The 15344-nt window shown below is 39.8% G+C and overlaps 1 protein-coding gene across 1 annotated transcript in view; it reads left to right on the top strand.

The window, feature by feature from the left end:
- Nucleotides 1–15344, top strand: part of PDE11A (phosphodiesterase 11A) — a 747671-nt gene that overhangs the window by 649981 nt on the left and 82346 nt on the right. The window contains exons 17-18 of the mRNA XM_006866701.1: nt 239–302; nt 12291–12365. Coding sequence (XP_006866763.1) covers nt 239–302; nt 12291–12365 — 139 coding nt within the window. The remainder of the gene's footprint in view (nt 1–238; nt 303–12290; nt 12366–15344) is intronic.

The raw sequence follows: 15344 nt of genomic DNA, 5'->3' as shown, positions 1-15344 counted from the left end.
CTGCAGACCAAACAAAAGGGCCACTGGAGGGTATGTGATAGCTTTGTCTTCCTAAGCTGAGTGGCCACAGGACAGAGGTGCTGGGTGTACAGACGATAAACAGTGCTGCCCCTTGTTAAGGTAAAGAAGACGTGAGCTGGCCTCGTTTTCATTTTACTTATTTATGTATCTGGGACGGGTTTGTTTAGGAATGCAACAAAAGATTATTCAGGCTGTTTTGTTTGGTTCTGTTTTCCAGATCAATGTTAATGACAGCCTGTGACCTTGGAGCCGTGACCAAACCGTGGGAGATCTCGAGACAGGCAAGTGGTGATTAATGGCAGGGCTCAGCAGTGGAGGGTCTTGGGGGGGGGGGTGCAATATTCCCAGAGCCCCTACTCTCAGGCACTAAAACCCTAGTCAATTTGCATCAGTATTAACATGGTGTAAAAAATAGCAGGAGGCTTGGGCACGACATAGTTTATTGCACAGTCTTCTTCTTTACTGCACTTCCACTGAGCGATAATATTTCTGGCCTCGGTAAGATTTGTTCAAATGTACTAAATCAAATAACATTTTGGCCATTTCTTAAGGTGAGAATTTTTTCCAAAAATATAGTGTTCCAAAATAGACAATTATGTTTAAGCTAAGGGTCCTGTTTTTCACATCTGGAAGAGAGGGCAAGGGGGAAAGGAAGGTAGAGAGGAAATACATTTTTCTTTTAGGAAGTTATTTCGAGATTAGAGGGATTTGGGGCCAAAGTGTATAGTGTCCAGCTTAATTTATACGCACACACAAAAAAATCATACCTTTACCACCTATTTGGTTTCACTGCCAAAAATGTTACCTTTGTAGCAACTATAGTTTTTAGTCAGGTAACTACCCAACATAAGATCCTTGATTGCTGGTATTATTTGGAAGTTACTAGAAAATCAAGATGAACATTATTGTATTATTTCATTGAATCCTCAACTCCCCCATTTGAGGTAGGTATAGTTATTGTAGAAGATTGAATAATGGCTTAAAATTATTTGTTCCTATTCCCTGAAATTTGTCAATGTTATTTTAGAAGGAAAAGGAGACTTTGTATATTTGATGAAGTTGAAGATTTGACACAGGAAGTTTTTCCTGCATTATTTGGGTAGACCCTAAATCAAATTGCAGTGTTCTTGAGAGAGGGAGATTATAGATGTGTCATACCATGAAGCAGAGTTGGAGTGATGCTGCCACACTCAAAGGAATGCAGGCAGCCACCCAAAGCTGGAAGAGGCAAAGAACAGATTCTCTCCTAAGGATTCCAGAGGGAGTGAGAACATGCTGCTATCGCGATTGAGCCCAGTGAAACTGAATGAACTTCTGGCCTCTAGGACTATGACAGAATACATTTCTGTTGTTTTTTAGCCACTGTTATTATTTGGTGCTGCCAAGTCAGTTACAACTCATAACAACCCTGTGTACAACAAATCAAAACACTGCCCAGTCCTACGACATCCTCACAATTGTTTGAGCCCATTTTTGCAGCCACTATGTTTATTCATCTTAGGAGTCCTAGTGTGGCGTTGTGGGATAATGCACCAGACTGCAAAGCCGTTTGAACTGCAAGGTCGGCAGTTCAAGCTCACCAGCTACTCCTCTTGGTGATGGTCTTCCTCTTTTTCCCTGACCCTCTTGTTTACCAAGCATGATGTCCTTCTCTAGGGACTGGTCCCTCATGATAACATGCCCAAAGTACATGAAATGAAGTTTCACTGTTCTCACTTCTAAGAAGCATTCTGGATTTGTTCATTCTAAGAAGCGTTCTAAGATTTGTTCATTCATTTGGCAGTCCGTGGTATAATCAATATTCTTTGCCAATAACTCAAATACATTAATTCTTTTGTGGTGTTCCTTTCACATGCAGATGAGATGACTGAAAATACCATGGTTTGGTTCAGGTACACCTGAGATGCGGCTTTCTGCTCCTGTAGAGATTTGCAGCCTTGGAAACCTTTATACAGCAGGGTCACTATGAGTCAGAACTGACTCCTTGGCATACTACCACCACTACCACATTTTCCTACACAAAATATATCTGTGTGTGCTTTTAAATGATGCAAGTGTAACTGCAGAATAGGCTATGATATCACTAATTGTTGTTGTTAAGTATCATGGAGTCGGTTCCAACTCATGGTGATCCTGCACAGGGTTTCCAAGGCTGTAAATCTTTACTGGAGCAGAACACCTCATCTTTCTCCCGTGGAACCGCTGGTAGTTTTGAACTGCTGATCTTGCATTTGGCAGCCCGACTCATAACCACTATGCTACCAGAGCTCCTATTTGTTGTTGTTGTTAAGTGCCGTCGAGTCGGTTCCGACCCATAGCGACCCTGTACAGGGTTTCTGAGGGGGTAAATCTTTACGGGAGTAGAAAGCCTCATCTTTCTCCCGCGGAGCGGCTGGTAGTTTTGAACCGCTGACCTTAAGGTTCGCAGCCCGATTTGTAACCACTATGCTACCAGAGCTCCTATTTAGCAGATCCCAAAAACTTAAAAACATAAATTGCTCATACATGTACATAGAAGATTAGCTGGTGACTCTATATTCATTCTAAAGCATTGCAATTGTGGTTATTACCATTCATTATTGCTGAAAAGAGAGAGCCCTGGATTGTCTTGCACTGGCAGTTAAATGTCCCACAATAAAATACATTGGCCAGAACTTGTCACATGACCTCACCCAACCACAGGAGAGCTGGAAAGTACACTGCTTCCATGTGCACAGAAAGAAAAGACCAGAATAGTTTGTGAAAACATACTACCACAGTCTGCTCTTCTAATCACCAAAAATGTGGTACACATTCTTTCCCACTGACAAAATATACTCAAGATACCCCTTCCCAAGGAAGAAAACCTAGGCATCCAGTTCAATGTCTAAGATCTCTAGGAGATACCAGCTAGACTCTATATCAGATCTGGAAGCAAACTAAAGACCTATTTACTCCCAAGTGGAATGTCTAGCCTCTATTCAAAACACAAAATACCCATTTGAACACTCACTCAGATTGGGAAGAGATAGACAATATTTGGAGGCTGGTAGCCCATAGCAGAACATATTGCATTAGGTGAAATCTGCTGCAAAAGACCTCTCTCAAGTATTAAAGAGCCTGACCCAACCCATGATCTTTTCAATCGCCTCATATACATGTGAAGTTGGACAATGACTAAGAAAGATGTTAGAAGAACTGATGCATTTGAATTATAGTGTTGGAGAAGAGTACTAAAAGTACCATGCCAGAAGAACAAACAAATCAGTGTTAGAAGAAGTACAGCCAGAATTCTCCTTAGAAGCCAGGATGGTGAGATTTCAGGCATGTTACCAGGAGGGACTAGTCCTTGGAGAAGGATAGTATACTTGATAAAGTGGAGGGTTAGCAAAAAAAGGAAGGCCCCAATAAGATGGACTGACACAGTGGCAGCAACAATGGGCTCCAATGTAACAATAATTGTAAAGATGGTACAGGACTGGGCAGTATTTTGTTCGCTTGTGCCTAGGGTTGCTGTGAGTCGGAACCAACTCGACAACACCTTACAACAACGACAACAGCCCATAGCAACTCCAAAATCCTGCTGGGCATTCAAGGTCCCTACCCTGTCAGAGAATATCAGAAAGATGTTTACCTATGTTTTATTGACTATGCAAAGGCTTTCGATTGTGTGGATCATGACAAGCTATGGACAACATTGAGAAGTATGAGTATTCCAGAACACTTAATTGTACTTCTGAGAAATCTGTACCTGGACCAAGAAGCAGTAGTTCGAACAGAGCATGGAAACACTGAATGTTTTAAAATTGGGAAAGGTGTGCAACAAGGTTGTGTTCTTTCACCATACTTATTCAACCTGTACGCTGAGCAAATAATACAAGAAGCTGGGTTCTATGAAGAAAAACGTGGCATCAGGATTGGAGGAAGACTCATTAACAACCTGCGATATGCAAATGATACAACTTTGCTTGCTGAAAGTGAAGAGGACTTGAAACATTTACTGATGAAGATCAAAGAACACAGCCTTCGGTATGGATTGCACCTCAATATCAAGAAAACAAAAATCCTCACCACTGGACCAATAAACAACATTCTTATCAATGGAGAAAAGATTGAGGTTGTCAAGGACTTCATTCTTCTTGGATCAACTATCAACATTCGCAGAAGCAGCAGTCAAGAGATCAGACGACGTATTGCATTAAGCAAATCTGCTGCACAGGAACTTTTTAAAGTGTTGAAGAGCAGAGATGTCAGCTTGAGGACTAAGGTGCGCCTGACCCAAGCCATGGTATTTTCAATAACCTCATATGGATGCGAAAGCTGGACAGTGAATAAGGAAGATCGTAGAAGAATTGATGTCTTTGAGTTGTGGTGTTGGAGGAGAATACTGAAAGTGCCATGGCTGCCAAAAAAACCAACAGATTCGTTTTGGAAGTGCAGCCATAGTGCTCCTTGGAGGCCAAGATGGCTAAGCTTCGTCTCTCATACTTTGGACATATTGTCAGGAGGGAGCAGTCGCTGGAGAAGGATGTCATGCTGGGTAAGATGAAGGGTCAGAGAAAAAGAGGAAAACCCCCAACAAGATGGATCAGCCAGGTGGCATCATTGATGGTGTCAAGTGTGGCAACGGTAGTGAGGTTGGCCCAGGATCGGACATTGTTTCTTTCTGCTGTGCATGGGATCACTATGAGTCCGTTCTGACTCGATGGCACCTGACAACAACAACAACAACCCTGTCATGGACCCTGATTCTTTGAGAAAGACTCCCTAGCTCACTTTTTTCCATTCCCTTTAGATCTGTCTGGGAAATTATTTCTTTTCTGTTGCCTTCCTTGGCTATATCTGAAAGCTAAGTAGCTTTGAGAGCTTGCTTACCACCAACAGAATGTTTAGGGCCCAAGTCATTTTTGAAATTTTTAAATAGTCACGGGCTTATGATTTCTTTGACACTGAAACACTCATAGAGATTTAGTTGGCTTCTAATATGTCTTTGATTCTAGTTCTTTCTGTGTGTCATTCACAATATCTACAGTTCCTTTCCACATAAACTTACTAGATTTTCCACATTTCTTTGATTCCTTACTTTCAGAAGTAAAGACATACAGCAAATATACTTCTCTCTTCTCTTTCATTACTTAATTCCTAGTACCTTGGGCTTAACAAAACCCTGGTGGCATAGTGGGTTATATGTTAGGCTGCTAACCACAGTTTAGCAGTTCAAACCCACCTTCCTCAGGAGGAAGAAGAGGTTGTCTGCTCCCATAAAGATTTACAGTACTAGAAATTGTAAAGAGCAGTTTTCTACTCTGCCCCTCTGCCCAAAAGGTCACTGTGGAACTGATTTAATGGCAGTGGATTGTTTTTTTGGGTTTTTTTTGGTGATGTGTTAGGGGTTACCAGACTCCAATGAGAAGACTGTATGAACTCATACCTCTGAGTCTTTTTTGTCCAGTTAAAAAGATTTGTTGTATACCACCTAGTTATTTTAGACTTTTAAACTATGAGTGTGCTGGACATACATTGGATTTGATTCTTGTTGCATGGCTGAGTCATAATTAGCCAATGTCATTCAAAGCATATTTTTATTTTCATTTGTACTATTTGGTGTTGAAAAGTGGGCTTTATCTTTCATCCCCATAAGATTTTGTAGCTTTCTCAGTTCCTTCTCATTTGTAGTTATAAACCTGACTTTCTCTTCTGAGCTCATCTGGCGTGAGACCTTGCCAAATAGTCTGTAGCAACGATGCTACTAATATTTTGGTTTCCAATCTCTTCCCCTAAAGCTGTGATTTCATTAAGTACATTATTTGCTTTATTTTGGTGACAGCTGTATAAAATATATGGTTTTTTTCTACTATGTAATATGGATCATAATCCCTACAGCATCCTCACTATCTCATACACAGCTCTTAAACAGATACCAAATGTTTTGCTTTCTTACGTCCCATTAACCCTTTCCCTTCCCTTCGTTCCTTTTATTTTCCTTCCCTTCCCTCCCTTTTTCTTCCTTTCCCACCCTTTCCCTTCCCAATAGCAGCACATTACTTTCATGTTTTTGCATTACCAGTTTTTGTATGAAAGTAATGCGAACCTTAAGGTCAGTGGTTTGAAACTACCAGCCGCTCCATGGGAGAAAGATGAGGCTTTCTACTCCCGTAAAGATTTACATCCTCGGAAACCTGGTACAGGGTCGCTATGGGTCGGAACCGACTCGATGGCACTTAACAACAACAACAACAATGCAAAACTCTGGCAGCACATCAGTTAAGTCCTCAGTTACTAACCAAAACTTTTGCTCCACCAGTAAAAGACCTGGTTATATGCTCATATAAAGATTGTTGTTGTTAAATGCCATCCAGTCAGTCCCAATTCATTGTGACCCTGTGTAAGTTTTGCATTAGGCAAAATCTGCTACAAAAGATCTCTTTAAAGTATTAAAAAGCAAAACTATCAGTTTGAGGACTGATATCAAGGAGCAGCTGGTGAGTCTGCACCGCCAACCTTGCAGTTCATACTGACCTTGGGGTCCAGTGCTTTAGCTTACAGCACCACACCAGGATTCCCAGGTAAAGGTTACAGCCTAGAAAGCACTATGTTAAGTGCTGTTGAGTCGGTTCTGACTCACAGTAATCCTGTGTAGGGTCTCCAAGGAGCAGCTGGTGAATTTGAACCACCAACCTTGTGATTTAAACCCACAGCACCATACCAGGACTCCTGAAAACACTATGGGGCAGCCAAAAATTGACTTAATGGCGCCCAACCACAAGAGACTGAACTAAGCTTTGTTCTATTATTTCAGGTGGATGTAGGTGGAAGTTTTCATATAGCGAGAAAGTGAAAGAAAATTTACAATAGAGGGAGGGGTGTATTGTAGTAGTGAGAACACTTCAGCCATAGATCAATAAGTATCTAAAAGAGGTTGGTTTTTACCCAAAAAAGATTTTCTTTTTTAGTGGTAAAGAATAAGCAAGCTAGAAAAAACCAGGTGTGAGGAAGTGGGAGGAAAGGGAGATATCACTGAATAACTACTGAGGATGCTTTCTGCTGAGGTCAGCCTATTCCCTGTGAGGACCCTTAGAGGGCAGTATGCTGGTCAGGCTGAAGGTGAGGCAAAGTTCAGGGACTTGGGGAAGGAAAGAGGCTTAGCCAAAATCTGCTTAACAAGTACTTTGTTACTCATTGATCAGTGGGACAAGCAATTCAGTTACTTATTTAATAGGTAAGGAATGGGAATATGGAGGGTGTGGGTGGCCTTGTCCTAGGTAAACAAAGGGACAGTCCAGAGTTATATCCTAGTATATAGGAAGGCTAGGAGTCCTGGGTGGCACTGTGGGCTAATGCGTCAGACTGCAAAGTCGTTTGAACTGCAAAGTCAGTGGTTCAAGCTCACCAGTTGCTCCTTGGAAGCCCTATACAGAGTCACTATGGGTTGGAATCGACTCGATGGCACTTAACAACAACAACAACAAATATGGGAAGGATGATTATTTGCAGTAAGTTACTTTCCAGGTGGTATCATTGATGGTGTCAAGTGTGGCAGCGGTAGTGAAGTTGGCCCAGGGTTGGACATTGTTTCGTTCTGCTGTGCATGGAGTCGCTATGAGTGGGTTCCAACTCGATGGTTCCTGACAACAACTTTCCTGAGTACAACGGTTAGGGGATTTCTTTAAATATCACTGTTTTTCAATATCACAAGATTCAAGTAAAACATTATCACGTTATAAAATTATGAAATTTCAGTTGCTCAACACAATAAAAGTTCATTTCTTGTTTACATCACAGTCCAATGCAGGTTAGGCAGTTTTCCTGTAAAGCTCTTCTCCAGTTAACCTCTGATTTGAATTTTCGTGTGACATTGGAAGTGGGTAAGGTAAAGAAGGGTAAAGGTGGAGACTGTGTGTGGCCTAGTCACGTATTTCTCTGAAGTGAAGGAAGACCTCCCATGAGGTGTGTGTGTGTTAAGTGCCATCGAGTTGGTTCCAACTCTGAGCAACCCTGTACAGGGTTTCCAAGGTTATAAATCTTTACGGGAGTAGAAATCTTCATCTTTGTCCTGTGGAACAGCTGGTAGTTTCAAAATGTCAACCTTGAGGTTAGCAGCCCAATTAGTAACCACTACACGCCATATATATATATATATATATACAGTTACGAATTGGGCTGCCATTGAGAACTAACTGATTGAAAGAGAGGTGCTGGATATAAAGTGCCAGGAACTTCAGAAACCCCGTATCAAAGACTCAAGGAGAAGCAGCCTTCCTGGGGCCAGAAAAGTGACAAGGCAAAGGACTTGGAAAGAAACAAGTTTCTACAATAATATTGCAGACCAATTTGGGAGGCCCAGCGGCTGCTTGCAGGTGGTCTTCTTGGTCACTGATGTAAATATTATTACATTTTTAGGATATATAGTTTTGCTGATAGTGCAGAGAATCAAGAGTTCAAGTTATAAAACAAAGCCATATTTTTCCCAAATGCTTCCATCAGAAATCTTTTCACAGCTTTGAACTACGTATCTCATTTGTGTTTGTCTCCAAATTGAACAGACTAACATATTTTTTAAAAAATATACTCACTGTAAGGTTTTAGCAAAAACTTTTGACATGTATATATATGTTGTTGTTGTTCCAAGGGTTTCTGAGGCTGTTCCAAGGGTTTCTGAGGCTGTAAATCTCTGAAAGAGCAAAAAGTTTCATCATTTTCCCGTGGAGAGGCTCCAACCCTTGGGGTACTGGGCTCCAACTGCTGACCTTGTGATTCATAGTCCAGTGCTTATCCTACAACACCACACCAGACTATATTGTTGTTATTGTTAAGTACAATACAGACAGTTCTGACTCATAGTAACCCTGTATAGAGTTTCCAAGGAGCGGCTGGTGGATTTGAACCATTGACCATGTGGTTAGAAGTCCAGTGCTTATTCTACAGTGCCACACTAGGACTCCATTGTTGTTGTTGCTGTTAAGGTATCATGGAGTCTGCTAGAACCCATAGTGACCCTGTATAGGTTTCCAAAGACTATAGAAAAATTGAATGAAAAGATAATGGAATTTTCCTATGAAATATTTGAAACTTTCATATATAGGTTGTTGTTGTTAAGTGCTCTCAAGTCTGCTGTGTATAGGGTTTCCAAGGAGCAGCTGGTGAGCTTGAACCGCCAACCTTACAGTTCAAACTGACTTTGTAGCCCAGCACAACTCCAAATATTTGTGTGTGTGTGTGTGTGTGTATATATGTATATATATATGTGTATATGTATATATATATAGAGAGAGAGAGAGACAGAGAGAGATACACACACACATATACATTTGGTTCAAGCTCACCAGCTGCTCCTTGGAAACCCTATACAGTGTCACTATGGGTCAGAACCGACTCGTTGGCACTTAACAACAACAACAAATACATATGTAACAACAACAAATACATATGTAGGAATCCTGGTGTGGTGTTATAGGATAATGCGCTGGACTGCAAGGTCAGCTTGAACCACAACAATGACAGTTCAAATCCACCAGCCACTCCTCGGAAATCCTATACAGGGTCACTACAGGTCGGACCCGACTCCAGGGCACTTAACAGCAACCTATATATGTGTAGATGCTTGAAAAAATGTTATGGAAAATTTCCATTATCTTTTCATTCAATTTTTCTACACTTTTTGAAGTCTCCTCAGTGCTGATCCACAGCGCCACACCAGAAGTCGCATAGATAGGCAGATAGATAGATAGATAGATAGATAGATAGATAGATAGATAGATAGATAGATAGATAGATAGATAGATGTTGACTTTTTCTCCTTTTCAAACTTAGCTTTCTTTCCTCGCAAAGTGATTCTAAGCATGTGGGTTTCCTCAGTGATTCCCCTAAGGCCTGATTAGCATCTCAATTTCCTTCTTTAATAAAAAATTCAATCAAGAGCCACTTAATGTTCCTAGTTGAGTTTTTAAGTACAAACAAAACAGTGATGCAAGTTGAGCTGTGGAAGAAGCACAGGGGAGATACCCAAGACCACTTAGGTAGAACAAGGGCAAGAATTTTGTTTTATGTCTTTGCTTCCCAGGGGCTATAGATCTATGCAGGACTCCTGACTTGGGGTGGTCTGATGAGCACATTTACATTCTTTAGTGCCAAAAACCCCTGCCTCAAAGCTATTTGAGGGAGAGTTCTGCGAACTGAATAAATAAGGCCATCCCTTTAGGGGACCATTTCTTCTTTAAAGGAATGCCAGAGGAAGAAGAGAGAGGCAGGCCTGCCTGGAGTGCTGAAATGAAAGGTAGTGTGGCAGAGACTGGAGAGGGGAGAAGTGAATCAAGTCCTAGAAAATGGGCAAATGTGTACTTGAGGTGATTATAGCCAGAGGCCACTGAGAGAATAATTTTCAAGTCATTTCCAACTAGTTTTATGCTGTTGAGTTCTTTAAAGGGACTCACATTTCCTATTAGAAATGTTAAAAATCTATTACAAACTAGATAGTCTATTTCTTTATAAATGATTGTATTTTTATTGTTTGGTGATCTAAGTTTAATGTTTTTAAGTTTTATCTATAACATACAGCTGACAAAATCTTTTGCGAGAACTTAGGTAATTATCTTGATTCAATGCACTTGATTAGAATTAAACCCTTCTCACTTGAGTTGGTTACGAATTGGGCTGCGAACCTAAAGGTCAGCGGTTCGAAACTACCAGCCGCTCCGCGGGAGAAAGATGAGGCTTTCTACTCCCGTAAGGATTTACACCCTCGGAAACCCTGTACAGGGTCGCTATGGGTCGGAACCGACTCGACGGCACTTAACAACAACAACAACACTTGAGTTGGTGGTTCAAATCCACCAGTCGCTCCTCACAAATCCTGTTCAGAGAGGCTATAAGTGGGAACCGACTAGACAGCACTTAACAGCACCACCTTCAACCAGACCTAAAATACTCATCTTTCTAAAAATTTGTAATAGTGAAAAATTACTCTGGGGATTGAGGCCTTCTTGCCATCAAGTTGCCTGGGATTTTTTTATTTTCTCTTCCAATATTTATAAATCCAACTACTTCTTCATTCCATAAATTTCCTAGATGCTCACCATCTAGGAATATCTATTGAGCACTTATGTGTTATATCTATTACTTCTCACAAGCTCTCCTCAGAAGGACAGGGCTTCCAGAAAGAAAAAAACCTTTCTCGCTTGACCATGGTCAACAACTACTAATCATCAACTCAAAGGCATTAAAGTGAAAAACAACAGATCATTACTTTGGACAGATTTGGAATAGAACAGCCATTAGATTATGCTTGCACCTACTTTTTAAAATATATTGGAATCAGAGTCCTGGTGTAGCACTGAACTGCCAACCACAAGGTCAGCAGTTCAAACCCAACAGCCACTTCTCAGAAACAGGGTCTCTATGAGTCAGAACTGACTCGATGGCACTTAACAACACTATTAATTAACACTTTGATCAATTCAGAGACCAAATTATATTCTTTATACTATATTGTGACATACTATAAAAGTCACAATCGGGCGGCAAGCCTCAAGGTCAGCAGTTCAAAACTACCAGCTGTTCCACGGGAGAAAGATGAGGCTTTCTGCTCCCTTTTCAGCCTCAGAAAACCTGTATAGGAGTCGCTATGAGTCGGAACTGACTCCACGGCACATAACCACCACCACCATAAAAGTGAACCTAGCATTTGCCCTGTTCCTTGGATGATCAATACAGTAGACAGGAGATGGATGTGCCTGGGACTCTCCCTTCCAATGTACATATAAGTATTGATAATACAAGGTAGATAAGGAGTTTTTGTGGTGGCAAAATGAAGCTATGCTAAGCTAAAAGTATGCCACAAGATAAAATCTACAAACAGCCAAAAACCAATTAAGTAGCAAGGTTGGCGTTCAAACCCACCAGCAACTCCTTGGAAACCCTATACCAAGTCTCTATGAATTGGAACCAACTCAACAGCACTTAACAGCAACAACATAATAGTATACAACTTTAATATACTATTTGCTTTGTTTTCTGTATAAGAACACTTCCTACTCCCAACATAGTACCTCATCCCCACATTGGAAGCTATACTGTAGGAGATGATCTAATAATACATTGCACAAGTTCTAAGTAAGAAAACCAGTTTCAATGATGAAATTCTGTGATACCTTCAAATCCACAAGGCTAATGTACTTCCTCATAAGCATGATTACCAGTATAGAAAATAATCACTATACACATAAGCTGAAAATAACTTATAAATCTCATGATAATTTACACATAATCAAAAGTAAAATATGTATATGTTTCAGGTGGCTGAGCTTGTAACTAGTGAATTCTTTGAACAAGGAGATCGTGAGAGATCAGAACTCAAACTCACTCCTTCAGTAAGTTCGTTATTTTTTGCTATTTTGCATATTATTTTGCTAATGCACCTGGCTATATTATGATGTCTTAGTTACCTACTATTGCCATAAAACAACCACAAAAAATGCCACAAGTATCTTTAAAGAATCGAATTTTGTTTTCTCAAAGTTCTGGAGGTTAAAAGTCAAAATCATGACCATGTCGATTTATCTGTGGGCCTCTCTCCTAGATTCTGGTGTCTGCGAGCAATTCTTGATGCTCCTTTGCTTGTAGATAGACCCTAAAATGGAGTATCTGTCACTCCATTTCATTCTGCCCACCCCCCAGAATATGTATAACTCAATCTTTTCTGCTCTTTCTGTGAGACACCACTAGAAGTGATTAGGTTTAGGATCCAGCAGACTCTAGTATAACCTCAAAGAAAACCCCTGTTTCTAAATAGTCATATTTATAGGTACAAGATTAGGAGTTCAACACAAAATTTGGGGAGACAATTCAAGGTTCAGGGTTAAGATATCAACATAAACTTTTAGGAGACAACTCAATTCATAACATATGGCAATATTATATCAATAGGAATTATGAAAATAATGAATAGATAAAATATTTGAATTGTGAACGTCTTGATAGTCTGGGTTTTGTTTTTTAAATTGTGCTGAAATATAAGAGGACTTCAAAAAGTTCATAGAAAATATCCATATTCCTTTCATTTCATTTTTCTGAAAAATTTTAAGCACTCCCCTTCAAAAAGAATATGTTGAAGCAGATGGGAGAACAGTTAGGCAGGTTTGCATAGACTAAGTGGGACAGAGATAAATTATGATGTATGCACAACCTTGGAACAACAGGGCTCTGGGATACAGGGATTGAAACATGGTTGGAATGGGGAAAGGGGGCAAAATAATGTTAAGATGCTTGGCTGTCTTGTAATCTTGGTTTCCCTTGCATAACATTATAAAATAGACACTTGAGGGGGAGAGAAAGGAATAGCCAGAAATATCACCATAGAAAGCTTGTAAGTCTGTCTTCTGCCTATAACTGATTGTTGTTTTTGTTAACTGCCAGTTGAGTTGATTCTGACCCAACTTTTCAGTTCAGCACATTAACCTGCAGCACCATGCCAGGACTCCATTGGCTTATTTAACAGGGTTTAAATGAGAAAATATGGAGTCTTGGTGTGGCGCTGTGGGTTAATGTGCCAGACTGCAAAGCTCTTTGAACTGCAAGGTCGGTGGTTCAAGCTCACCAGCTGCTCCTCAGAAACCTTATTCAGGGTTGCTATGGGTCAGAATCAACTCGAAGGCACTTAACAACAAAAACAAAAATTGATAATTACACTGAATGTAAATGGATAAATTCACCAGTTAAGAGACAGAGGGTGGCAGGCTAGAAAAGAAAGCAAGATCCTTAAATATGCTGTCTGCAAGAGACCTATCTCACACACAGAAAATAAAAACAGATTAAAAGTCAAAGGATGGAAAAAACATACCAAGCTAATTGCAAAAAAAAACAAACAGGAGTGGCAGTACTAACCTCTGATAAAATAAACTTTAAGGCAAAAACCAGCATAATAGATAAGGATGGACATTATCTCATGATTAAAGGGACAATTGAACAAGATGACATAACCATAATAAATATCTATGCTCCCAATGAAAGTGCTCCCAAATATGTAAAGCAAACTCTAATAGATTTGAAGAAAGAAATAGACAAATCTACAATAATAGTGGGTGATTTTAATACACCACTTTCAAATATGGATAGAACAACCAGAAAGTAACTTGACAAAGACACAGAAGAACTAAACAACACAATCAGCCAATTGTACCTCATAGATGTGTACAGAGCATTCAACCCAACAACAGCACAATACACATTCTTTTTCAGTGCACATGGAACATTCTCCAGAAAAGGCCATGTCTTAGGCCACAAGACAAATCTCCATAAATTTACAAAGATCAAAATACTACAAAGCATCTTCTCAGACCACAGTGCTATCAAATTAGAAATCAACAATAGGAAGACCAAGAAAATAAAGTCAAATACATGGAAACTGAATAACACCCTGATGAAAAGCAACTGGGGAGTAGAAGAAATAAATGTGAACTCACAAAGTTCCTAGAAACAAATGAGAACAAAAGCACACATACCAAAATCTTTGGGATACGGTGAGATCAATGCTGAGAGAACAATTTATTGCAATAAATGTACACATCTAAAAAGAAGAAAGAACTAAAATTAACACAGTATCTATAACAATTAGAAACATACCAACAGATGGAACCTACAGCCACCAAAAGAAAAGAAATAATAAAGATAAGAGCAGAAAAAAATGAGATAGAAAAACCGTAGAAACACTCAAGAGGACAAGAAGCTGGTTCTTTGAAAGGATTAACAAAATTGAAAGACCATTGGCAAACTTAACAAAAGAAAAGAGAGAGAAGACACAAATAACAAGCATTAGAAACCACATGGGCAATGTCACAACAGAACCAAAGGAAATCAAAAGGATAATAACAGAATACTATGAAAAGTTGTACTCCAAAAATTTGAAAACTTACAAGAGATGGATATATTTTTAGAAAAACACGACCAACCTAAACTTACACACAGTGAAGTAGACAACCTGAACAGACCCATAACAAAAGAAGAAATTGGTCAGGTCATCAAAAAACTCCCAACCAAAAAAGTCCAGGCCCAGATGGCTTCACTGGTGAGTTCTACCAAACATTCAGGGAAGAGCTGTCACCAATGCTACTCAAATTATTCCAAAATATAGAAGAGGATAGAAAACTTCCTAATACATTTTATGAAGGAAGCATAACCCTCATACCAAAACCAGGAAAAGAAAGAAAATTATAGACCACTAAGAAAGAAATAAGGAAGACTGTAGAAGAATTGATGCCTTTGAGTTGTGGTATTGGAGGAGAATACTAAAAGTGCCATGGACTGCCAAAAGAACCAATAGATCTATTTTGGAAGAAGTGCAGCCAGAGTGC

This window comes from Chrysochloris asiatica, unplaced genomic scaffold (genome assembly GCF_000296735.1).
Source record: "Chrysochloris asiatica unplaced genomic scaffold, ChrAsi1.0 scaffold00094, whole genome shotgun sequence".
Taxonomy (NCBI): Eukaryota; Metazoa; Chordata; class Mammalia; order Afrosoricida; family Chrysochloridae; genus Chrysochloris; species Chrysochloris asiatica.
The sequence above is the reverse complement of the archived record's forward strand: the minus strand, read 5'-3'. Positions and strand labels throughout refer to the sequence as shown.